This window comes from Python bivittatus, unplaced genomic scaffold (assembly GCF_059951505.1).
Source record: "Python bivittatus isolate LINGU-HERP-01145 unplaced genomic scaffold, Pbiv_v1 ctg000670_np1212, whole genome shotgun sequence".
NCBI classification, from domain to species: domain Eukaryota; kingdom Metazoa; phylum Chordata; class Lepidosauria; order Squamata; family Pythonidae; genus Python; species Python bivittatus.
In genome coordinates, this window is record NW_028277094.1 from 9,184,506 (window position 1) to 9,211,529 (window position 27,024).

Consider the following 27,024-nt stretch of genomic DNA (forward strand, 5'->3'; position numbering starts at 1 on the left):
AAAACGGCCCGGCGCGGCGCGAAAACAGCCCGGCGCGGCGCGAAAACGGCCGCGGACCACGCGGCAGGGCCGGAAAAACAGCCGCGGACCACGTGGCACGGGCAGAAAATGGCCGCGGACCACGTGGCACGGGCGGAAAATGGCTCGTACCCCGAGGCGGAGTTCGCAAACCGAGGTAAAATTTTGGGGCCAGAGCTGGTCGTAACCTGAAAAATTCGCAAGCAGAGGCGTTCGTATCCCGAGGTATCACTGTATGTGCATGCTTTAAAGACCGGTTTGCTTTTTCCATGCCCATGATCTGGTCTTTCACTTTGCTCTATTTACAAAAAATCTCTTTTACTAGTGCAATAGTTTAATTGTGGATTTTAATCACTCTGGCACACCAGCGGTGGGACCGAAAGGGGATGGATAAAGATCCTGAATGAGTAAGTGTACAGTTAAATGCTTTTGCAGTGGTCCACGTCGTACGGAAATCCAGTGGTAAGAAGAAGCCATAAAGCATGTCTGGTACAGAGAAGGCACACGCAGCAAGGCATGGCACAATTACTGTGAATTGCGGCCCATGTGCATTCAGCCCTTCCTGTTTGATTATGATGAATCCAATGATAGCTATTCTGCGCAAAAACGAAAGCCCGGGCCTCTAATCCTGTCATTTGGTTAACCAGTTTGGATCTATGGGATGCTGCAGCTATTAAAGAATCTCCTCTACCTTCTTGGAGGCGTGATTAGCTCCTGATATTTTCCCACACTGCCACTCAGTCCTTGGGAAGCAAATCATGTTGTAGTCGCAAACATGGCACTTTATCTTTGAGAGTCGGAGGGAGAAAATGAATTGCAAAAATGAGTGCTCTCCATTTCTAATGCATTTGATTACGCTTCTGCTGGGAATATTCAATTTAAGGTGTCTCTACCAGCGCAGGTCCTCCCCCCTCCCATGCTCAGATGTGCTCAGAAGCCAAGCTCTGAGGGCTTGCTGCTGTGGGAATGAAGCTGGGGAGATTCAACATTATGCAGCTGCCACTGAGCCATTTTAAGCCTGGGAAGGGGGAGCATTTTTATTCCTTCCAACCTAACAGAATATGATCAAGAAGTGATTTTAAATTGGCTCAGGATCCCCTCTCTCTCCATCAGCAGAATAACTCTCTGAAAATAGAACAGAGAGGGACCGATGGCGAGGTGGTGGGAGAAGCCATCAAAAGAAAGATTGAGGTAGAAAATGGGCCAAATCAGGCCAAAGGTTGCAGAAGAAAAGACTCCCAAATTTCCCTAATGCAGTGTTGTCCAAACTTGGCCACTTTAAGATGAGTGGACTTCAACTCCCAGAATTCCCCAGCCAGCATTGGACAACACTGGCCTAACGCTTCCTACAGGGGAGACAGGTGGGCAGTGGCTCAGAATGCCAAGGTCTGCTTCATTTTAACCCTGCTTCCTCTTCTTTTCTAGTCATGATAACCCCAAAAGATCCAATGCAGCTCACCCTGGGGTTCCCATATTGTCAGTCCCATCAGGTAGGCCAGACTAGGAAACTAAAGCCATAGAGGTCAGCACTCCTTCAACCGTAAAGCTATGGTAAGAGAATCTTACAAGTTTGAATGTGTTTCACCCCCTCTCTCACTTTATCTTCATGTGAGCTAGGAAGCGGCTTATCTGAGTTGTTTTCTCAAGTTAAGCCCCACTTATCTGACCATTACTGGTAGTGGCTTTTCCTCCTGTCCTTCAAGGCCATTCCCTATGCCCTCTGCATATATGCATGCAAATGCACAGACACAATACAGGGGGACAACCGAAATGCATGCACTCGTAGAGGAAATAAATACATATACACCCATTTGGATGAGAACCATGTGCACACACGTATAGGCAACTTGTATACACACACCTCGCTAGTCCCTGGAGAGAAAGGGTACCCACACCCACGCATGCACCCACCCACAGATGCAGCGTGTTACTTTGTCATGCAGAAGAAAATACAGATTCTGCTAGTAAAATTTCTGCTAGAAAGAGTTCCAGAAACCAGGTTTCGCAGGCTCTCCCTGCCCTGTTTTCCCATGAAGATGCAGGAATGGTTCTTTACAAGCTCTCCTCAGCTTTGGGTGAACTAAGTCTTCCTTATCTGAGCTGCAGCTAATCTTCCCTGGAAAGTCACGCGCCCTCATCTGCAGCTCAACAGTGCCCACAGCAAACTGGGATGATGCTGAAACAACGATACCTGTGCCTCATCATCCCACAAGCACCATCCTTCTGTGCCTGAATCTTGACATCTGACACAAGAGATGCGATTCACATGACAATGTCATCCCACACCTGCCATCCTTTGCCCCAGCCCATCTCCCCTTTGAATGCCCACGTGTAGAGAGGAAGGAAGGTGGCCTTGAGGGAGACTGGCAAGCTTCGCTGCCAAGGCAAAAGGGGCTGAGACATTTCTGAAGTCCAGAACATCCAGATCACATTCAGAAGCGACTCAGAGAGACACCTCCCTAAATCCCTGAACCACAAGGAGGAGGCAGAGGTACAACACAATCAGACTTGCAACACTGTTATTATAGCCAATCTCAATAAAAAATCATTTTAGCCATCCTATGATTTCTTAGTCTGGTCTCCCTAGCGGGGCTGACACCATGCTATTCCAGTGATTTACAAAAGGACATTTACGTCGTCTTCCGCCGTCTCGTCAAGAAGCTCGAGAGCCCTGCATCCCAGCTGGAAGAATTTCACCCATATTTCCTGTTCCCTTTCTAGCCTTCTCACTGATTTATTTTTTCTATCCTACAGAATTTAAATGGTTACCATAAGACAGGGTATTTTTAAAGGGAACACTTTATTGATTTATTTAAAAGACTTCAATGGTTGCCCATCTGATATCCCATAACTCTGGGTGGCTCACACTGACAATAAAAACATTAAAAAAAACAACATTAAAACCAGCATTCAAATAAAACCAAAAAAACCTTAAGGCGCCCTAAAACAACACTCCTCAATAGATAAAAAAATCACAATAACTGGGGCCTGCTGGATCTCAGGAGGGAGGGTGTTCCACAAGCCAAGGGCCACGACTGAGAAGGCACACTTCCTAGGTCCTGCTGGATGACAACATTTAAGAGAAGGGACCTAGAGCAAGTCCACCCTATTCCATCTGGTGGAATGGGCAGATACCCTCCAGGAGAGACGGTCCTGCAAATAACCTGGCCCCGTGCCATGCAGGGCTTTAAAGGTGGGAACCAGCACCTTCAATTGCACCTGGAAGGAAACTGGAAACCACTGCACTGGTACACCAAGAGTGCAATACAGGCAAATGGTGTAATCAAGGGGCACCCAAAACTATGCACACACTGCATTTTGGACCAGTTGTAATGGCCTTCAAAGGCAGACCCATGTAGAGCCTATATCAGCATTATCCAATCAGGTATCATTAGATATGTTGGCATTACAAAATATTACCAATGGCCATGCTTTCTCCTAGAGCATTCTGGGAGCTGTAGTCCCAACATACAGAATGGACTGATGCACTACACTGTGATTTAATGTCTCTGAACGAATACGTATTTGCACGTCTGCTCTTAAACCTACCTGCACCTTGCTTGGAATGGCAAATTTGTTCTGTTCAGCTTTCCCAGGAGTGTGGATAGCAGTGAGAGGTGGAGGCCAAGAATGGGTCATCTCCTAGCAATGAAGCAAACAAACACAGGAGTATATTTTCAACTGAGGACCAATCCATTGGCTTTCCCTTTGCTTTGCTTTTAATTTTAGAGGGATCCCCAAAGTCATATTGGTGGGACTCACAGGCTGTGCTAAGTCATAACATTGTTTGGGATTGGTTCAATATCTTGTGGGGACACAGCCACTGTGACTTGTAAACTATGCTTCAGGTATGAAAGTGAAGAGCGCACCAACCAATGGTGGTTTATTCAACAGAAGGCAGTTAAAAACAGAGTGGAATGGGATGTGTGAAATCAGAGGTGGACTGCATTTTTTGAGCTTGCCTGCTTTTGTGCTTTTGTGTGTGTATTTTTTTGACTTCGATCTTTAATGAAAAGCAGGGACATTTGATTTTAATTTGTTTGTGTATTTCTTTGTTTATTTGCAGGGCTTACAGGTTGCTCCAATCCACCAACTCTGAGCAGCATATAACTCATCAAGATGTAATTGGAAGTAAAGCAATACAATCAATTTTTAAAAAGGTTACAACACTCATGTCAATAACCCAGACAAAGTAACATAACTATTTTCTTTAAAAGTGTACATCTGGAATGGAAAGAAAGTGCTTCATCTAACATATCTGTGCAACGCCTTCTCACACCATCATGATTAATGGGTATAGATTGCCTCAGCCATGTCTCCCAGTGATCATTCAGACAGAACAACTTTTGACCCAATCATTGCATAACCTATAGATCCTGCATGTCATGACGATGATGTTACTTTATATTCGGTCCTTCCTCCAAGACCTCAAGACCACCTGACTTGGGCTCTCCCTTTATTTTATGCCCACAACAGCAACCCTCTGAAGTAGTGTGGACAGTAAGGAAGATGACCCTGACATAGATATGCAAGCTGTATTACCAAAGCAATGAGAGAAAAATCATATCTCAACTCCACAACAAGCAGATAACATTAGGAAGTGGTTCAGACAGACACCTCCCTAATTCACATGAGTATACGAAAGCAGAGAAGATCCAGCACAATCAGACTTGCAAGATTCTGTGATTACAGCCAATCTCAATAAAAGTAGTTTTAGTCTTTCTGTGGAGTTGATTCATGGCCTGGTCTACCTAGTGGGGCTGACTGGTATTGGATTGAGAGAGAGTCACTCATTTTCATGACTTGACCTTGGATCTGTTTGAATCCAACACCGTAGCCACTGTGCTGTACTGGCTGTTCCTTAAAGCTTTTGAGGGGCTGACCAGAATCACATCTGGGCTTATCTTCTGGTGCTCTGGTGAAAAGGGGACACCATTATTTCAAGCTGGATGCAGGAAAATTGAGTCTAGACCACGGCTTCATTCCAGAAGGCCAGTGTTTCCAAAATTGTGTTAACTAATGGAAAGGATTCAGGTTTCTTGTATTAAATTGTGCACTTGGAAAAAGAAGAAGAAAAAGACAGAGCTTTCAGAAACAATGCTTGAGAATTGTTGACTTTGAGGCTGATTTGGCTCAAGTGTCTTCATTCCTAAAAAAATAAAACTAAAGATTGAAACATTGTTTTAACTGGTTCCATTTTTTAAAATTGTATTAATGAGGGGTAGACATCAAACCAGTTCAGGACCTTCTTCTTCTTCTTCTTTTTTTTCACTGAAGCTGTTGTTATTTTAAAGGTAGATGTAGATGCCCTCAGGTAAAGAATGGAGAAGCATACATGCAGAAGATGCTAATGAGTGGCCACAAAAAAAGAAGTTGTGGTACAATTTGTCTCTAGGGCAGAAGAATTAATGGCTCCCACCGCTCTCAAAAGAATTGGAGAGAATTAGCAGGCAGAACAATTAATTCTGTGATACTCTTGAAGGAGTGAAGAGTCAGGATGAACTTGGTCCCAGAAATAAAGCAGACAAAAACATTTGTTTTAAAGTACAAACATATTCATCTTGAGTTTCTGCAAGAAAGGTCTCTTCCCTGATTTGGTCCTCACAGCAATTTGGTGAGGTAGATTGGATGGCAACTGGCCCATAGTTATCCAGTGGTTAACTTGGCTAAATGGGGTTCATTCTGATACCTTTACTACTGAGTAACACTTCTTGCCTTAAAGGATCAACCTGGCAAGAACCACTGTCACAAAATGGAGCTTCCATGCACAGAAACACTCAACTGAAAGAAGCATTGGGATAAACGTACCCAGAATATATTTCATTCCAGAAGAGCTTACCTATTAAGCCCTGAAAGAAAATGTCTTTGGTTTCATTAGGGGACAGAATGAAAACTGCCTAACAGTGCCTGCTTCTGGAATTATTCCTGAAACCATTTAGTTCTACTTTATGCACTAAGCCTCCAAACCAATAATCTGTATTTTTCCAAAAGTGTAGCCAAACTCCTAAAGAAATTAAACTCATCTCCCTCAGCCAGTAGCAGATTAGCGGTCAATTTAGCATACAGGAGGTTTCAAAACCTGAACTCTCCATTTCCTTGTTATATTCTAACTGATTTCACCTAATCCATGACTCCTTTTCATTAAAATGGGATACTAAATTATAACAAGATCATTAAATGGATGCACAGGACTGTGTTATGACTAAGGAAGCCGTTAGATCTGGCCAAATTTCTCCAAATTGCTTGGTGCAAACAAGAATATGGAAGCTTATTCTCCATTCTGTGAGAGGAAGTTGCCTGATCAATTCGGTTAGGTTTGAAAAAAAGAGTCGCCTCCCATGTTCTCTGTTAGATGGAACTATTTTTATAATCTGCCTTAAGGGCTTATCTACAGTAAGCAGAAAGATAGGAGATGTATTTCATAATAAATGAATTGATAAATCATCATGTGTCCTGCAAAAACACAGCAGCCACGTCGATCTTCCAAAGATGCAACCTTTTAGAAGGGTCTTAGATCAATGGTAGAGGATTGTCTTTGCAGAAAAATGGCCTTAGGTTTGCAGGCGTCTACAGTGAAATGCAAGAATGGTGTGGCAGATCTTTCAAAATTTAAGGATGATTGATGCACTTCCATATTTCACCCCACGGTCTACAAGAACAACAAGTAGAAGAATAAAAGAACATCCTTTATTTATTGTATGGATTGACTTATTTTTTCTATGATACAGCCAGTGGACTGAGTTGCAGATGGAGTTTAGAGCTTTTGACTCTTTGAGACTCTGGAACCTTCTCAACGTTTTCTTCTCTTCCAAAGGTAGGAAGTTAGAAAACCATCGCACCTAATTATGTCCCCTATGTATTAAAAGGGAGTTGGCCACTGGGAAATGCAGGACATCGTAGGAAAAGAGACTGTGTGTTTCCACACTCTCTAGAGAGAGAAGACTGTGCTGGGACTTCAAAAGTCACCTCTCTACTTTTCAGTGGTATGTGCAGGGGGATATGTTCAGTGCAAGGGAGGTGGGAAAATACTATTACCATGGGTATTCGTGTATATTCTTAAAAACTGACACCACATGCTAGAAACCTTTCACAGCAATCTCTTAGGTGATACATCTTGCTTTCAGAAAGCACGAGCCATGAGGATGTAAAATATAGTACTCAATAATTGCTAATAAGTTCTTAAAAGACTTTTAATTTTGGAAAAAAATGGCCTTAATTATTTTTCTGGCTAATAGCGTCTTGGTTGTCTTCAGCTGGGTAGCACACACTGTTCATTAGCAATAGTTTAAAAGGGGGTCACATGAGAAAGCTAGAAAGACACACTTGTGAGGACCACCCAAGAGAACTACAATGTGCTAGCTAGTCCTACGCAGGGAATGTTATTCATAACTCCAGAAAATGTCAAGTGATGACAATTACCAGTGATCAGACAAAGCAGAACTGGAGTTAAACCTGTCAAACAACACTCTTCCGCTCCCCCTTCTCTTCCCTTCCCTTCCCTCCCCAACACAACATGCAATATATTATCATGTTCCAGCAATTACCAATGGGAGTTTTTGATCGTGCTTTGCTGGAGAGATGCAAAAGCTATGTGACATGTGCATTTTCCTGCTTGCTGCCTTGAGAAGAGGAACTCATATTTTGACAGAGATGCCCCCAGATGACAACTCAGCTCACAAAAATAGAGAGAAAGATGCAAGTCAATGAACGCTTCCCAACCAGGTCTTTTCAGAGAAGAACAGTGCTGCAGTTGGCTCTTCAAATGTGAGTATTGTCTTCCTGATACTTCCCACTTCCCACTTTAGGAAAATGTTAATGAGATTAACATTTCGTGACAAGGTTTCCTTTCTGAGACCAACAAAATCAGAGTTGCTCTGGCAGAAAGATAAGAGTGGCAACTATTTTCTTGGAAAGAGGCCTTAAGTGTGTGTGCTGCTCTTGATCCTTTAAAGTCAGTGAAAAGAAAAGAGGAGAAAAATAGCAGCTCCATGGTGACATCTGAACAACACACCTGAGGTTCAAGAGTTGTATGCTAATCTGCCCTCAGGGCTTCTTTTGATGATGTATTTCCCACTTGTTAGGGCCTCTTTGCATGCGGCTTCTGAAGGTGAACATCCCCAATCGTTCAAGGGCATACCGAAAATGAGATGCGTCTACATTCAAGATTGGCATCAACCCTTTGGAATAACTGGGATCCAGGAATGGATGCATTTGGTCAATTTCAGTTCTCTGTCTCCAGTTCATTCTGTCCCAAGTTTGGAGTTTTTGAGACTTTTTGGGGAAAAGAAAAGGCTGCTTGAAAATGGGCCTGCATATTGGGGTCCCTAGTTTTTAAACCTAGAGATGTTTAAACGCAATGTTCAACCATGCATACATAGATAACATAGATTTGATAACAGTAGCTTGGAGTGCTGCATGTTGCAATATTTAGAGATACGGTTCTTTCAAAGGCTAAATGTGGTTAGGACTGCAGTATGATTTGATTGGTTACACAATTAGGTAAGTTTGAACCCACATGCACACCAATCACATTTATCTTCTGTTCCTACTGGACAGTTGACGAGTCCAATCTCAACACAGGAAGTCCAATATCACCCCCCAGAATTCCCTGGTCCCAATCTTCCTCCTTGCCATCTCTGTCAGTTCACGTCCATATGTAAGGAGCATTAAAGGCTAGGAGAAGGACTAGCCTTCTATTCCCTTTACACCATGCTCTCTCTAAATCAGAAAGAACAAGAGAACAGGTTGCAGTGACATTCTTCAGGAAAACCTTAGGTCCGTAATAGCTGGCAAACCCATAGGTATTCTGCATGCCACATAAAATAAACTTCATTGTGTGGTGGCAGTGTCTGCAGCAGAAGTCATACATCTTTCCAATATTAATAAATCCAGTCTGCAGGACCACCTTCTTGTGGTAGCATCTGCCTATCAGATAAGTTCTAGTAGGGTGGGCTCTCAATGTGTCTCCTCAATCAGACATTGCCACCTTCAGGGGCTTCCTCAGTTGCTGTCTCCTTCCTATGGAATAGCAACCATAGCCTCCTCTCGCTTGGCCTTCTGGTAATTAGTGAAAATGTGGTTGTTCCATCAAGCCATGGGGGGTGGTTCATGCTAAACTACCCCTCCTTAGGAGGAACTGATTTTATTTTTCTGAATATGTCTCCTGATTTTATGTTACAATTTGTTTTAAATTTTGATTTGTAACCCTAAATACATGTTAGATCCGCTGCTCAGAGTTGGCTGACTGGAATGACCTATAAGCCCTGTAAGTAAGCATATAAATAAATACATGAACAAATATTAGATCTGTAGCTCCAGACCTAATAATTCAATGTACTGATTCTAGCCTTAAAGATCTGTAGATCAACATTCCCCAAACATTTTTGATCACACATTCTTCTCAGTAAATCTTTTAAGCAATCTCTGTATGTTTTTATTTATAAATTCTATACATGTACTCTTACGCTAATACATTATGTACATTATAAAAATATCTATCTATCTATCTATCTATCTATCTATCTATCTATCTATCTATCTATCTATCTATCATGTATGTTTTATTAACTTAATTTCTTATTTTTTACATAAAATTTTCTGTAATTTTATATATATTTATTGTTTTAATGGATCTTGTGAACCATCCAGAGTTCCCCATTAGGGGGAGATGGGTGGTGATAAATCTAATAAATAAATTAAATAAATAAATAAAATATTGTTACCCATATCCCAAAGGACCATCTTGCACATCCCTGGGTATGTGCACCCCACTCTGGAGACCACTGCTCTAGATAAGCAGATTTGCCTATTGGGTCTAGTTATGTCAGTCCCACTAGGTAGACCAGACCATGAGTCAACTCCCAGGAAGGCTAAAAGTACTTTTATTGAGATTGGCTGTAATCATAGAATCTCGCAAGTCTGATTGTGCTATGCCCCCTCCCCTTCTTATACTCATGTGAATGAGGGAGGTGTCTCTCTGAGCTAGTTCCTCATACTTTCTCTTTGTTTTGGACTTAAGTTATGTTTTTCTCCTTCTCACTTTGATAACAAATCTGGACTATTTCTGTGAAGGTCATCTTCCGTACTCTGTACAAGTTAGTAGCCTGGTGTCTAACATGAGGTATCCTCGGGAAAGATAAAAAAAATCAAGATGGTGGCTATAACACAAACAAAAGGGGGATTTAGTTGCAGAGTTGCAGTCACCTTTTGAGTGCCCCCCGCCCCGCCAATGACCCTGGGCCACACCATCTTTGCAGCAAAAAATGAAAAAAAAAAAGAAAGAATAAGTAACAGTTTCAGGTAGGGAATCTTAGAAATCTGGTCTAAACGTTCAGAGTTGCCTTCTAATCAGAGGCGAAGGAAGCTTTCTCTTTGCCTTCTCTTCTCAAAAAGTGCAACATTCTTTTTGGCTGAAGCCTTTTTCCTTAAGTTTTCCTATGGTTTGATACATCCCCATTTGCTGTTGTTGGAAATTACTCTAAGCAGCCAGAAAAGCAGGGTCGCAGGAATAAAATTCATATATCTCTTCCAAGTTCACATTTTTTAAAAAAAACCTAAAGATGAACCCCCACCCCCCACCCCCAGTCCATTCCTTACTCATACCACCTGCTGGGACAACTTAATTGTCAGAAATGTTATTTACACTAAGTCTAGCCTTCTGCTATTTAAATGAATGGTTGTTTTGACTTTGAGTTTTGCCAATAGGTTTTTTGAGGGAAAGCAATGCAAGAATTTGAGGCAGTGGAAAAAGTAGAGTTATTCTTAAAATGAACACTGGCCAGGAACTAAAAAGTATCCTAAATCCATTTAATCCATTCAATTAAAAAATCAAGACTTGAGTGATCCTTAATTTTGACTGAGGTTGCAAATCCTGTTGTGAACATTCCTAAATTGCCGACTGCTTCTGTCACAATTTCACTGAACTTTGGACATCTGCTCTCTGTCCTGGGGTGACCGCACGAGTTTCTCCACCCAGCCTCCATCCTTCCAGATTTCACTCCTTGTAAAATTTCCTTTGTGCCTTGGTTTAGACTTTATAGAGGAAGTCTTATCCCAAAGTTGGCTTTGGCCGGACAGCTATAAAGAACAGTTAATTTATACTCTTCTTGCCAAGGTATTGTCAACCAACTATCAAATACTTCAAATGTACAGAAATGTATGTTGCTGCCCTCTTCTGTGGTTTAGGTTGGAAAACTATATTACAGAGGATATAAAGCTGCTGTTAAAAACATAAAAGAAGCCCATAGTCAGTGGGAAGCAAGGCAGACAGTCTAGGTTTAATCAGAGACTCTCTGACCATGAAGGAAATCCCATAGACAAAGTGTCAGGATGTAAAGGAATTATCTGTGAGTTTGACAACCCAGTAAGGAACTCAGAGCATTTGATTTCCTGCTTCCTGATACATTAAACAATGTAGATGTCCAGCACAATAAAACAATAGTTACCCAGATCGAAAGCTAGTAGGGATGTTGGGGTTATCCAGTAAATTGTACATATGATTAGTTCCCTTACTCGGCAAAAGGTATGAATGGATTTGATGGGTGACAGAGCCACTTAGCTCTGACACAACACATTTGTTCTCCTGAGACTGAGGAAGAGGACCTGGTGAAGAAAGTGTGGTCGGTGGAAAGAACTCTCTGGATGAAATAGCAGCATCTCTGGTGGAGTGTTTTGGGTTCTCTGCAGCCATGGTGAACATGGTCTTGAGAAACAAAGTGTCCCTTTCAGAAGAAGGGAAAGGGTTCCTCGAAAGGGACCATTCTCTGGAAGGTGAAGACATCTTCTCTCAGACAGAGGAAAGGAATTTGAGAAGGTGACTTAGTCAACAGAGGCATTAATGGGCATCTGAGAGCTGAACAGAGCACCTGCAAACTTTCTTTCAAAACCCACACTTGGAGTGCGCATGGTTGGTGTTACATTTAAACTGTATCATTTTCATGACAACAAGGATAAATGGGAATTTGTTTCTGCCATTCTGATGCTAAAGTATTTGCTTGGAAATAAGGTCCTTGCTCACGAGAATAATGTATGTGTGTGTACATCCACACATCCACGCCCCATGTAGCTAACAGACGGACCACTTCCTAAGGACATTGACGTTGATGGGCTACCTCTTGCCACTTTCCATTTTTTGTTTGGGGCCCTGAAACTGCAAACTATGTCAGGCTTCTCCAAGAAAGCTGCCGTAACAACAGATAAACAGGCATGGAAGGATACAAAAGCTTTTGATAAGTAGATTTACTGCAGGAAAGTTAATGAAGCCATCACAAAAGAATTCCAGTGACTGCTGTGTATCAAATGCAAGCCCTGTTTATAATGAAATCCAGGTTCACATTCTTGTGCCTTGTGGTGTCATGGATTTGAATCCACTCCCTTTTAGGTGGGAAAGATGGCTTCCTTCTGTCTCTTGGTAAGGTAACAGGGTGATCAGGCTGTTTGTTTATGACCTTGTAAGAACTCGCTTTCACAGACTGGGGATCTAGCTCCTTTTGCATCCTGCTTTTGTTAGTTAGGGCTGATTATAACATCCGCCCCTCAAATCCTCTTCTTTAGGCAATTTGGGGCCTTCACGAGCCACTGAATAAGGAAGCATGCATACTGAAATCTGATGTTACAGTGCCAAGTCCCATCCTGACCTTGAGTCTCTATAGTTCTTCCAGCTGAGGTGGGATCAGTGGCATGGAATAGCCCAGAGGCTCTTGGATACATACTACACAAACCAGCATTGCAAAGCTGAAAAGATCCCAGATTCTACCCTGGCTGCTCCTAACATAACAGTTGATTGATGTACTCTTCTGTTGAAAAGTGCTCGTTGTTCCTCATTCTTCAGACAGCAAAGGGCTAGGTTGCTAAGTTACTGGTATTTGACATCATATCCTTCCCAAGGTGTTCCCATATCTGACAGACTCGTATGATTTACTATGCTGGCCAGCTTGCTATTCATTTGTGCAATGATGTCTGAAAAGCCATTTGAAATTCAGATTGTATCCTTTTCCCCCAACCTTCCCAAAATCTTCCCAGCAAAAGTAGCATGTGCAAATTCTGAAACTCTCTGTGGACTACTGGATGCATCTGCACCCACATGAAAAGAAACAATTAATGGGGTTTCCTGGAGGGTGGGGACACAGGGACAAGTCTATTAGTAGGCTAATTTTGCTTTGTGAACAAGTCCCCTCAACGAGGGCTGGTACGTATTAAGTCGATTAGCGCTTTTCAAATTGTACAGGAAAGGTAATATTGCATATGATTTTCTCAGTCAAGGGCATTTTCACCTGCTGATCAATTTACATATTCTCCAATGTCATTAGATTGAAGCTAGTCATCAGGAGGGGAGAAGAGAGAATAAATTACAGAGTTTTGTTCATTTAATTCTCTTCATTCTATTCTGATTATAAGCAGGGTTCTGGTTTGCTTGGGAGTATGAAGCTCTTAATTAATACTGCACCTGTCCAACTATTTGTCTGGAATGATGGAATGGATATTCCTAACTAGAAGAACATTGTTCTTGGAATGGGTATCTATCAAGACCTTACATATTAGAGCTGTCATGCTCCATCTCACATTTGGATTCTTTCTTGCCACTGAAGCTAGAAGCCCTACTTATCACACCCTTCCCCAGTCTGGCATCCCACAGATATATTACAACAGCAACTCTCAGAATTCTCAACCAACATGGGTCAAGTGGAGTCTTAATGCCTCTGGTGCATCTTAGGTTAGAGAAGGTGGTCCTCCCACATTGATCTTCTGCACTGCATCAAAAAGCTGTTTTTAGTAGCATCATAAGCCTATTCAGATGGGAGTTTTATATATGAATCTCAATGTATAAGGAGAAGTGGTGATGTGACTTCAATGAACAGACAATCATTGATACATTGGAATAGTCTATAGCAGGAAGACTTTGTGTACACAAAGCTGGAATCCACAAAGATCAGGGTTCCAGTTCATGTGGCAATCTTGAGCATAGGTGAAGAATCCCTTCTTCAAACAACTGTTGCATAGCAGTTGAGTCTTCAGTGAAGACATCATAGCAACCTCTAAAGGGGAAGGTCTGCTTGCCATTCCTCCCTTCTTGAGCCTCAACAATACTGTATCATCTGAAGAAACTACAGAGACTTGCTCTGCAACATTGAACATTCACCAAGTTAGTGACCCAAAGAGACTTGTCTTTGGAAGAATCTCTATTTGAAAACACTGTGTAGAGAGTAAGGAAGATGACCTTGACAGAAATATGCAAGAACATATGGATAAGATTAACCTGACTGATTCAATTTTATTGTAATAGAATGGAATACATTCTAGAACTGAAAGCTGCATCAAATATGGAATACTTCTGATCCACCAACAAGGACCTCCTTCAGAAGATTCAATTTCCCTTTCTGGGCCCCTTCTTTCAACCTCCATTTTAGGGTCTTTGATGTTGCTCAGTTGAAGCAGCTTTTGGAAGGGGACCCAAGTTGTAACCCTTAACAATTTTTTGGTTGCAGTTTTGCAAATGTCTGGTTTCACCCAGCTTCTTGATACTTCTCTAGGAATTATGGACGTTACTGTTTTGGCTGTTGAAGAGTCACCACTGAAAACATGAGTGCTTTACTAATGGATGGAATTGATTTTATTTTTCTGTGTTTCCAGAGAGCTCAATACACACTCTTACTCCAGCTGAAATAAAATAGTTGGCTTGAAATCACTTGATAAGTCTCAGAGATAAACAGATATTTGACCATAATATTGCAGATCTAAGCTGAACACTCTATTTAGTGTACTGTTGAGGCTCTATGATGTAATCAACAAAAAAAGATTCAACTTACCCGTAGTATTTCCTCCACACAGTTGGAATCATTGGGAAGGCTAACCTAAAAGAGGGAGAACGAAATACATAGTCAGTCTACAAGGGAACTTTTCTAATCATTGTATCAGTGAAACACAGGTAATATCAACAGGTTACACATCACATTTTAAAATGATGTAAAACCCAAGCACTACCTTTCACTGTATCCATGAGGAAGGTCACTTTATATTCAATTGTTTATGTCACCCTTCTTTAGTTATTAATTAATTAGCTGTACTTATTGACAGCCCCATCTATATGATTGCTGGTGGTATATATGAGCAAACAAATCCAGAATGAAAATCTCCATGCCTAAAAATCATTAGCTCAAAACCAGTTAATTGTTGGGGAGGAAGATGGCACTGATGAACTGATCGGACTGTTAAGCTAGTTGCAGTCTGAATATATTGGTTATATTTGATAAGACAACATATAAAGAGCTTTGAAGAGTGGTACAGGATAAAGAGAAGAATTTAAGCTACAGCTAAGGAAGAGATGAATTAACAGGGCACTTGAATAACTTCTTATACTTTGCTCCAGTTGATGGGCCAGTAATAGTATATGGATCATCCACCCCTTCTAGGAACCCCAAAGCAGTTTAGGTGACCCAGAAAACTCTATTTAAGAAAGTAACAACTGTCTTTGGAACATAAGACTGAAATCCATCTACGTTTGAGCTCTGTGCCAAATATAGCTAAAGACATACCGGTGGGAGCTTTAAAGATTTATTTAAAAAACAAATCAATGGGTGAAGAATCTTCTTCAAGTCTGTTTTTGCAAATAATTTACTACAGTTTGCAAACCTGGGGCAGAATTTACCACAATTTGCAAATTTGGGACAGAAAGAACCTAAGGGTTTATTAAACTGTGAGACAGAATGAATCCAGCAGAAGCATCCATGAATGTAGGTGGCTTTGGGTATTTTGCTTTTAAAAAGTCTGTCTCTGAAACCATGGATACTCAGCCACATTTATGGTGGGGAATTAGGGGTCCCATTTCTTTTTTTCACTGATACTCTTGTTTAGACCAGGAATAGGTGTAGCTACTGAATTTGGCCAATTTCAATGGATGGGTGTTTTGCTCATCTGCTGTTCATAATCATTTTCCAAGACTGACAGATCCTTTTATATTTGAAAGAAATTGAGAGGTTCGGTTAAACAGCCCTGGGGGAGAAAGTGTAATTGACGGAATTACACTTGTGAATGGAACACTTTGGACAAATGTAATTTCCAACATTCCAAATAGATGTTTATCAATGGAAGCCATGCGCATGAGAAAAATTGCTTTACAACAACGGTACGTGCTACTGATGGTGATGTGGATATATTAATTGCCCTGGGGTAAAGCTATAAAATGAATTGAAGTCCTTTCTGCTACAATGAGTAACTTTAAAAGCCACCAAACTCAGGGTATCCCCTGGATTTTACTACATCCCCTTTGGTTACATTGATAATTAAGCCACTCTAACTATGGTTGTCAAGAGATGCTGGTAGATATCTTCACTGGTGAGGTTTCTGGCCTTCCAAGATTTGAAAACCCTTAGATCTGTAGTGCTTTCACCCCATACTTCTTAATCACTCACCCAAAAGCAAAGAGGAAAGATGCTGATTCTAATATAACTCACTCCCCAGTAGATTTTTAAATCACATAAATGAAATGCTACTCTGACAGCATGCAGTCCAAGTTCAAATGCAAGGTCTAATGAAAGTAAAATGGAAAATTAAAGCATGTGCACACACAGACACAGACAGACAGACGCACAACCTTGTATGCATGCAAAATACCCTCCTCTGGAATTGTACCACAGGAGAAACCATTCAGTTTCTTATTAATGAGACATTCTGCTGAGCAAGAATGTTCATACATCCCTAATGAGGATTTTAAACACATTAAAACTTCTTAATGCAAAGTGTTTGCTTTTGTTTTTATCCAATAACAAGCCAATAATTCTATGCCTCTAAATGACACTATTAACTGTCATGGTTTGCTTTATTTGACAATCAACTTCATTCAAATACAGTAAAAACCAATTAATTTGCCTGTTGTGAAATGTTTCTTGATGGCTTTTATGTGGGTTTCCCTTCCTTCTTGCAGAAATGTAAATAGTAGGTCAATGGAAGGGGTCTAGTTTTACTTTAAAACACATGGCAATAAAATCTAGATAATTTATTCATTTATTACCTAAATATCTATCACATCCACATTAGAAATACTGTTATTAGACTCTTAAAAGCTGAAAGCCTTTTATTCAGCTTGCATTTCAAAAGAGAGCCTTCCTTTTTTTTGAGGGGGCTATCCATCACATATAATGTCAATATGATAGGTCAAGAATTCAATATAAGGGTGTTGTCATGAACACTTAATAGTCAGGATCCTTCCTAAAATAATGGCCAACAAATGACAGGTTGTGTAAGAGGTCCATTTGGCTATGCCCCCAACTGGACAAAAATGTAGGCCAATGGTTTGATCATATTTAACTCCCATGCCCTTATCTCTTCATTGTTTACAATGAGATGGAGTTTTCTTGGACACAGATGCAGGAAAATCTGTGCTGACTGTTTTTTCCATACCTTCGCAAGATACTAGCATTCCCGGGGAGCTCCAAAGAACTCTAAACAGTTCAAAGAAGAACAAATATATACATAATTGATCCATGCAAAGCCTTACACCTAAGTCAAGTGAAATTACCTCCTCTCATTGCATCTTATACAGGAAGCTCCATTTTATTGCTGTGTTATCTATCTCTCAGAAACATGTGAGCTCCAGGCTGGAGCAGACGTGTTTCAGCAGGGAGAGAAGTAGAAACAGTCATATTTGTTTCTGGTGTGAAAAAATCTTTGGTGATCACGGCATTCATTAACAATCCATGCAGAAAAGAAACAGCAGTATTCATTCAGGACTCCCTCGCCTGACTCTTGTTGGGCCAGCCAAAGGAAATCTGGTGATTCTTTCCAAAAATCTATTGAGGACAGATTGCCAAGTAGTTCTCTCTTTTTTTTTTTTGGCACAGGCAAGGTGTGTGCAACAGACGTGCGACTGTGACAAATCTAAGATTGCAAAAGCTCTTTGCAGCTCTATTAGAAAGCTTTCCAACTATTGGGTTGTCCAGAGACAGATCTGTTTTTAAGTCCCCATTTATATCAAAAGAGGACTGCAACTGGAACACCTCTGAGTTTTTGGGGGGGAAACTTAAAAAAAAAAACAGACTGTAAAAAACTAACCAGATATTTCTGAGTAGCTCAGGCTATTACAAAGACCAGGAATTAAATTTCTCTTCCCTTATCACTAATACTTAATTTAGGGTTTGGGTTTTTTTGGGTATCTTCCAGCCAGTGTTGACTCCTGGCAACTGCCTGGACAAGTCCCTGCAGTTTTCTTGGCAAGATTTTTCACAAATGGTTTGCCCTTGCCTCTTTCCTAGGGCTGAGAGAAAGGGCCTGGCCCAAGGTCACCCAGCTGGCTTCATGCATAAGGTGGGACTAGAACTCATGGTCTCTTGGTTTCTGGCCTGGTGCCTTAACCACAAAACTTCAGAATGTAAAATTCTGAAACTGAGGATTTTGATATCCAAGTGCCTTCTAGTTTTTGAGTTGACAAGACTGAACTGAAAAAATTCAACTAAAAATTCAGATCTAGCAAATTTGTCTTCCACCCTGAAGTTCTCTTTCATCTGCTATATATTGACTTAGATTATAACAGAAATAGGCATCCTGCCATCCAGGGCAATGATAAAAAAAATAAGTGGGAATTGTTTATCTTTAACTTAAAAAGCCAATGCTTTCCTTGTTTTTAAAGCAGTGCAGGAAAAATTGAGTAAGTAAAAGCATCAGACCCAAGGAGCCCACCTTTCACAACATACAATGGAAAAGGATGCAAATTAGCATGGAGAGTTTCAACCCATTTTGGTTCAGTCAGATTGGCTATTGAAGATGCGATTCTGTAAATCACTTTGGGCTAGGACCAATCCACACCCTTAAGAGTATAAGTGAACTGTCCTATTGCACAAACAATATTGCTTGGGTCAACCACAAGAGCTGATCCTGGAGGTTGACTCCTCAAAGCCCTGGCTGGTAGAAACAGCTGTTTCTTGAAAGCAGGACCTAAAGTTGAATACATCCAGATGACATCGTTCTATATTTTGGAGATGAGAGGGAGAGCCATGTTAGTCTATGGCAGTGTTTCTCAACCTTATCAACTTTAAGATGGGTGGACCTCAACTCCCAGAATTCCCCAGCCAGCATGGCTGGCTGGGGAATTCTGGGAGTTGAAGTCCACCCATCTTAAAGTTGCCTAGGTTGAGGAACACTGGTCTATGGCAACAAACTGGACAAAGTCTGGTAGCATCTTCAAGTCTAACCAACTTTATTAGGACATAATAAAGCTGCTCATGAAAGCTTATGTTCTTTTAAAATTGGTAAGTCTTGAGGGCTACCAAACTTTCTGACTATCTCATGCTAAACTTTAGCATGCCAAATGTATAAATATATGCCAGTGGCAGATTCTTGATCCCATATTGATATTGATTATGGAGTCCTAACTTAGCATACTGTATATGGGAGTTCAGACTATACATTATTACTCTCCTTAAAATCTTGTTAATTTCCATCCAGTGTAGATAAAATGAGAACTGGGGGAGGGCGGAATTTGGATTCTGATCATCTTAGCTTTTTAGAAGTATTTAAATCAACCTACCTCTGAACATGTGGAGTATGCTTTTCTCCTTTCTTCTTTTGCCCCAATCTATCCTCTAATTCAGATTTTAATTTTTTATTTTTTAAAGATAGGGCTAACACCATCTGACACTGCTTCACTGATGACCTTTTTCATCTGTCAACATTGACAGATTTTTCTCCTACCAGAGTCTGCCCCATGCCCCCAGAGGTGCTTCATCACATATTAATCCATTCCACCAGACAGTCATTGAAATTATCTTTCATAGTTTAACTTCCTTCAGCATTTCCTGCTCAAATATTTTGGCATCCCAGGGCAGAAAGTTGAAGATTGAATTTCTATGGACAAGATAACTAGCACTTCCTCTAAATGCTGACCATAAACATCCCTTATTGTCAGAGAGATCAGCAGGAGATGGCTCCCATTAATTTTCTTTCCCTTGCTACTGATCCTTTCTTTTAGCTTAGGAGGTTGACCTGCTGCTGGACCCCGTCAAGAACAGACAACAAGAGACATGGTTATATTGGGTGGCAGAAAATACTGAAGGGAAATCCTTTGCAGATGATTCAATTTTCATTCATGTGGACTGACATGAACCAAGCATGATTTCTTAGGAAAGCCACAGGATGGGAATCTGTTTAAACTCCAGATGTCAATGGACCTTGCAGATAAGGTCACAAAACTTAGTAGCCCAGTTTTTAAGTAGCCCATTTGTTCTGAACAGTAATAACATACTTCTCATAAGACCATTGAATAATATCTATATATCTTACAAAGAAATGGAGAAGCACATTCATTAGTCCTAAGGACATGTTTACATTCCATTACCATCAATTTAAGCAAGATCTTCTACTTAGCTATCCACAGGGTCAAAGCAACCATTACTACCAAGAAGCTGCATCTGTGTGCATGAAGATGTAGAAGTACCTTCCATCTCAGACATGGACTTTAGAAGATGCCCTCTGGCCGATCAGCAAGGAGCCATTTAGCAGTATCTCAGTATACATATATAAAAGGCATATGCTTCCATGATGCCATGACTAGTTCAAGGTAACCTCCATATTGCTGTTCATAGTCAGTTGCCCTCCTAATCTGAAATTTGTTAGATGGTTAATGGCATGATACAGAGTGATTGAGGGCCATTAGTCGGGAGTGGTCCAAGGGTATGGAATGTTGGGAAAAAGAAACACTTAGCAACAGATGCTAGGAGATGGTTGCTAGGAAAAATGGAATGTCATTAGATAGTGAGGAAAAGAGGTGATTTCTCTGGGAGGGAGCTGAATCATCATCTCAGCTACAAGAAGGGACCAGATTCCTGATGGCTTGTTGTGAGATACAACAGGTAGATGAACTTGTTATGTGCAAAACTTGTAACAGCAAGCAATTTCAGCAAACCATTAAGTTGCATCATTTTAGAAGTTGGGTTCACTCAACAGCTGAATTGAAGGTCAGCCAAGGGGCAAAATTTTTGGAATAAAGGCTAGGGGAAAAGAAATGTTTGGTGCTTCATTTTCACATTCTTGATTCTAAACCCATGTTTGTTTGACATTTTTCTCAGATCTTTGTTTATGAAAATGTTGATCTAGCCACCTTTGATGGAATGTGAACATGCCCTCATCTACATTTGCACCCACCCTAACCTGCTCACATAGCCAGTGCTTTTTCAGAAGATGGAGGAAGAAAAAGAATGAGGTATCCTTTATTATGACTTTTGGTATCAAAAAAAAAGTGTAATTCTTCTTTCTCTGGAGCCTATAATTCTGCACCTCAAAGTGGTTTGCAACTATATGAAAGTTTGCGTATTACTGGTAAATGCTTTAAAAAATCAAGAGTAAGCTGATAAAAATGAAGTTAAAAAAACCGTGTACCAGGAGAATAAGAGAAGAACGAGTTTATTTAATTAGCGGAAAGGAGAAAAAATATTTGTCATGTCTGATAAGAGAAATATTTCCTTCCAAACTGATGAATCTCTGCAACTTAGTTTCATGTCATAGCCAGATAACATAGTTATATGCACAATATCTCTGGTCCCATCAGCTGTTAAGAAGAATTGGACTTTAAAAAAAACCCATTCACTTGCAATTTTATGGACTGCCACTACTCTATAGGCATTTTGATAGTCAAAGCAGCCTTGTTCAAGCAGGAATATGGTCCTTAAGCTAGTTGAACAACATGACACTTCTGATGTGTTAAATTTCTTTTCTTGATTGTATTAGTTAGATACGATTTTTAGCATCCTGTTCTCATTTTAACTTTGTTATGCTCTACCCAGAGTTCATTCAGATTGGAGCTATAAATCTTCTAACATAAGATAAATACACCTTAAAATAATGTTTGGTGTAGCGGTTAAAGCATCAGGTCAGTCCTGCCTTAGGCACGAAGCCAGCTGGGTGACCTTGGGCCAGTCCCTCTCTCTCAGCCCTAAGAAAGAGACAATGGTGAGGCTGTTGCCAGGAGTCAAGACAGACTCAAAGGCAAAAAAAAAAAAGTTTTTTCACTGAACTGCACCAAATAGGTCCAAGCTGTTATACACACATGTATGTTCACAAGTGCATGAACATACTCTTAGACATGCCTGGAATGGTCCCAACCAATCAGGGACCTCATAGTTTGCATCAACAACATTGCATCACCCCAAAGCCAATCAGTGTGATGTCACTGCAAAAGCCCACTAGAAGGAAGGAAGGAAGCAAGCATTGCCCTTCTTCTGAATAAGTGCCTTGGCAACGGTGGGCAATCAATGTTATATAGTGATGCTTTAATGTTAACTTCAAGAGAGGGTGCGTCCTTACTCCCTCATACTGAAGAGCTAAGTATTTCTCTTCCATTCTGCGCGTCCCCATGCGAGTCAGTAAAATAGGAAATTTGTGCTTTCTTTGACGCGCGCTGTTTCCCCATGGATTCACTTCTTTCAGTTGTTATGGACTCTGTCCCATGTAGACATATATCCAAAATGTGAAGATCTTTCCAAACATGGGCTCTAGTCTACCTTGTGGACCTTGCGTCATAGGAACCGGTCCATTTGTTCTGTTCAATGCGGGCAGCACCCCCCGGTCCTCCTGGAGGACGAAGAAGAGGGTGGCTGTGAAGAACCCATTCAGCTAGAGCTGCAAACTAGCATTTTCCTGCTCTATTCTCCTAGGTAATCACTGAATTGTTTAGCCCTGGAAGAGGACCCCCACTTTTGCCGGCACTGCAGCAATAGCCTCTAGTATTTGAATCTGCTGCAGGAAGCTTCAGCAAACAGCTCGGGAGATGAAACAAAGAAAAGCCTAATTGCCATGCAAAGCACAGCATCTCTCAGATGTGATGAGAAACGTGACTGGTCTGGAGGAGATTTCAAAATATGACCAGCCAAGCATTACAGAGAAAGATGGTCCAATCTAAGCAAATGGCAACTGGAAAGAGAGGGGCCATTGGTCTCTTACTTCATTCAATATCTCTATTGAGGGACTTTCTCTTCGGATCCTAGTGAAAAATCCAGACAAATAGATTCCTCCCTGTGTGTGCCTGTGTGCATATGTGCCTGTGTGCGTGTGTTAATCCACCAAAGATGTTGGGGGGGGGCGTTGAAAAAAGAAAGCAGGGTTTGGAAAACAGCTGTTAATTAGACACAATCATTCACTATTATTTTTACACCCATATTTCTGTGTCATGAAGTATAAAGGGTACACTGCCGTCCCCCATTCCACACACCCTTCCTTGTTTTTACCGATCAGTTGACTCCTCCTGATTGCAAAAAAACTTACTTTTTATTTATTTATTTATATTTATTTATATATCTATCGAATTTGTTGCCACCCATCTCGTTGAAACGACTCTGGGTGGTTTACCGCAGAGGTAAAATCAATTAAAACACAATACAAAAACGATCTTAATAATACATACATTCCAAGAAGGAGGGAGAATTGGCGAATCACTCAGGGAGCGTCATATTTCTTAGAAATGGCGCAGAGGATGGTTGAGTCAAAATGAATGGAGGCCGTGCACTTGGCAAACGGAGAGCGTTTATTATCCAGCCGGAGGCTGAGAGAAGGTGGCGCACGTTGGGAATTGTATGTTGGGATGTTATTGAGGTCTACATCTGCACTCCATCCAGAGATGGGATTCCCCTCGCCTTTGCAATGCTGGTACAAAGGTGCATAGCGGTTAGCTTCTGATGAGCCATTTTATGCGCTCTAACCCATCGGCGTCCACTTAGGTCTCCCAGAGCGATCAAATCAAATGTGAAGCTCTGGGTTGTCTTCTTGAATGAACAGCCCTGCTACTGGATTTTTTTAAAATGCATGTTGAGCTTATCTAATTATTGAAATCAGAGCTAGCTTTCCCTGATGCGGCCCATACAGGAAGGCGGAGAAGGAAGATCAGAGATGAATATCAGGGTTCCCATTTCTACTTTGGTTTCCCCCACCTTCGCAAATGAGGTAAGAAAGAGCACCCAATTTTTCCATTAATCCTCCCCTAACTGGCTTCATTTCTCAATTGGCTTTAAAAAAAAAAAAATTGGGAAGGGAGCTCATTCATTCTGGGATTATAGGAAAGGATTTGACATGTGGGCTAAAGACTGTGAACGGAACTTTTGTGAAACAGATCGGCTGTGTTTCTTGACGTGCCCCAACCAAACTGGGGAGAGCACTGTGTTTTTTTCTGCCAGGTCCAATCCAGGTTTACACCACAACCTGTCCCTAAATCATTGTTTCCTCTCTGTGGGGAATCAGCTTGCGATGAAGAACAAAAAGAAGCAGGGCTGTGGACACCCAGGGGAATGCACAGGCAAGGGCCGGCTCGCTGAAGAATAGTTGGGGACTTGGGAGAGGCGGTTATCACGCACAGCTTGGGTGGGTGGAGGAGAATAAGCCCAGCTTGAATGGAATGGGTGATGTGCAGTAATAAAAAAGAAAGTGCACTGAATAGGTTTTACCACTGTGAACTTGAAAAGAGAAACAAACTGAAATCGATACGGAACTCAACCCACTTCTTGAACCTACTTACAGCATTTACAAGAGCTTATATATTCTCATTTGAAGGATGAAGGTGGCCCAGCAAAGCTAGTTTTGATATTATGACAAGGTCCCCTATCGTGTGTGTGTGTGTGTGTGTGTGTTAGCGAGTGTGTCATGGTGTCACTGGAATGCTTTTCAGTTTGCTCTCACTTCCAGCTCGCTTTGCATAAATTTTATTCCAAATCTGCCTGGGTTGGAATACACACCGTTGGCAGATTCTGACACTCTCCCTCCCTCCCATCTCCTTCTCTATTGTCAAGAGGCAATCATGCCTCTGGGCGAAGATTTAGAGAACCCGCTACGCAGTGCTCTATCTGCTCCTCCAAGTAGAGAGGCCAATGCTTCATGGGCAAACACACATTATCAGTATAGTCAAAAGAAGAGATTGTCATTGCAGAACACTATTGTTCTTAATTGCCACAATACAGAAGTATTTTCCTTGCAACATCTATTTTATCCCTAGTCCTTTTTTCCTTTTTAATCCTTAAGGAAAATAAAATAAAGCTGAACCTTGTAAAGCCTCTTGAAAGTTATTATTATGCATTCTTGAATTCATGAGAAGCTTGGAGATGAAAGTTGAGAGACCCAGACTTACTGTGCTATTTCTGTAGAGCAGGTGTTTTGGAGAAAAACAAAGGTGATGCATTAAAGGAGAGAACATCATGATGGGGAGTTTGAATAACTGGCCACCAATGCATTCTCTGTTGTCCAGAGTTGGACAGCTCTAAGATGATTCAAAACATGCGAATTTCCTTTCATTTGGGCAGTTATCTGATCATAGTGGTCCAAAATTGGCATGTGGTTTCCTATCAGTTTAAGGTGTCGAAATTGAGGCAGAAGCCCTAAATTAGGTTTAGTGTTCCTCCCCCCCCTCAACTTTTAAAGAAAACAGGAAACACAAAGAAGCCTCTGGTTCCAGATTTTGGGTCAAGTGAAGATGAATTTCTCTTCTTGGTTTGGTGATTCCATACTTTTTGAGGAGTGCTCAGAATACACACTTAGCATGTCTAGAGTTATCATTCTTGTTCAATAAGATTAAACTTGTAAATCTCCACTATCTTTTCTTTTTGATTCCAGGTTGCTACCTTACAGACTACAGGAAAATAACAACAACAAGAAAAGCTTCCTTGATTAAAAAAAAAAAAAGAACATTGAGGCCCTGTAAAACTTCAATCTTCCACCCACAGTATGTAAAAGGAGGCTCCTAGAAAACCATTTCTTCTAAATCAAGGTAGCAGACAAAATGAAGAAGGTCAAAGACTGGGGAATTGATGGTCTCCATGCAGTGTCTACTTCATTTTAGATCCACAGGGCTAAATGCATCACTAATCCTGGGGTAATTCATTGGAGAAGTTTCGATCAGTTTGAAGGTGAAATCTCAACAGAATTTTCAAAAGGAGCACAAATGATTTCAATCCAAACAGTGAAAGAACAATTCATAAAGAGAGGATTATTACCCCTAACAGGATTCTGTAGCTTGAGGCGGAAGGGGATGCTTGTAGAAGTTCAGATAGAAAGAAGAACCAGCCCAGTTTATTTTACCAGGATGTTCTTGGACCTTCACATCTGGCAGCATGATAAAGCTTAATGTCTGCCCCTTCATCCACTGTGACTTTGAAAAAAATTAACTCACTTGATTTTCACCTGTTTCCACAAAGCTAGGGATGTTTAAATCTCAAGTTTACCTCAGTCATGTCACTGGATATCTTTACATGATCTGTGGCCAGGTACACAGGACAGCACGATCCTTGATTGATTGAGATAGCAGAACCAAGACGATCAAGATAAGAAAGAAGCAGCTATGGGGTAAATGGTAATATAATAGAAGCCAGAAACCACCAGAAGCTGAAGCCACTAAGTCACAAACACATTTAAAAAACAAGGACATAGTAAAAGTGTTTTAGGAACCAGTCTAGCACCAAGAATTGTGTTCTTTTCAACCTAAACATGAAAACAGGATCCAAGGCAGATAGTAAAATCCAATCAACTTCATCTTAAATCATGACTTTCAAAGTGACTGTCATTAAAGGCGACTTTTTAAAATGTTGCTTGTATTGCAGTGTTTCTTTACATTCCGTTGCAACCAAATCAATTATTTGCCAGACTAACCACTTGAACCAAACTAATTCTCATGGGCCAGAAGCTAAGATAAAGTTGAGAGAAAATGAGATATTTTTCACTCTTACCACTTCTTCCAGTGTGATAAATGTAGACTGAACCCTGGAGTTGGGATCACTCTTAATGATTCCTCCTTATTTAAGACTGAAAATATTAATTCCCTAACCTTTGTCTTTGTTTCAAAGATAGATAACATGAAAGAAGAATTCCGCATGTCTCAGAAATGAGAGCACTTGGAGTGGGGAGGAGGGGGGAGAACTTTTCTCGCTGACAGTAATATCTGAGAAAACTATTATTTTGGAAACTGACTGCATTTTTTAAAATATTCTTTACTGTTCAGCTGCATGAAAAATTATCTAACCTGTTGGAATGGATTTCTTGACCCACGCA

The 27,024-nt window shown here is 40.9% G+C and overlaps 1 protein-coding gene across 2 annotated transcripts in view; it reads right to left on the reverse strand.

Annotated features, from left to right (window-relative positions):
* AFF2 (ALF transcription elongation factor 2) overlaps positions 1-27,024 on the reverse strand; it is a 294,472-nt gene that overhangs the window by 116,844 nt on the left and 150,604 nt on the right. The window contains exons 4-5 of one of the 2 annotated variants that reach the window (XM_088151635.1): positions 14,823-14,867; positions 3,568-3,660 (exon numbers count right to left, since the gene is read on the reverse strand). In XM_088151635.1, the coding sequence (XP_088007761.1) occupies positions 3,568-3,660; positions 14,823-14,867 (138 nt within the window). The remainder of the gene's footprint in view (positions 1-3,567; positions 3,661-14,822; positions 14,868-27,024) is intronic. The other variant, XM_088151636.1, reaches the window with a different exon arrangement.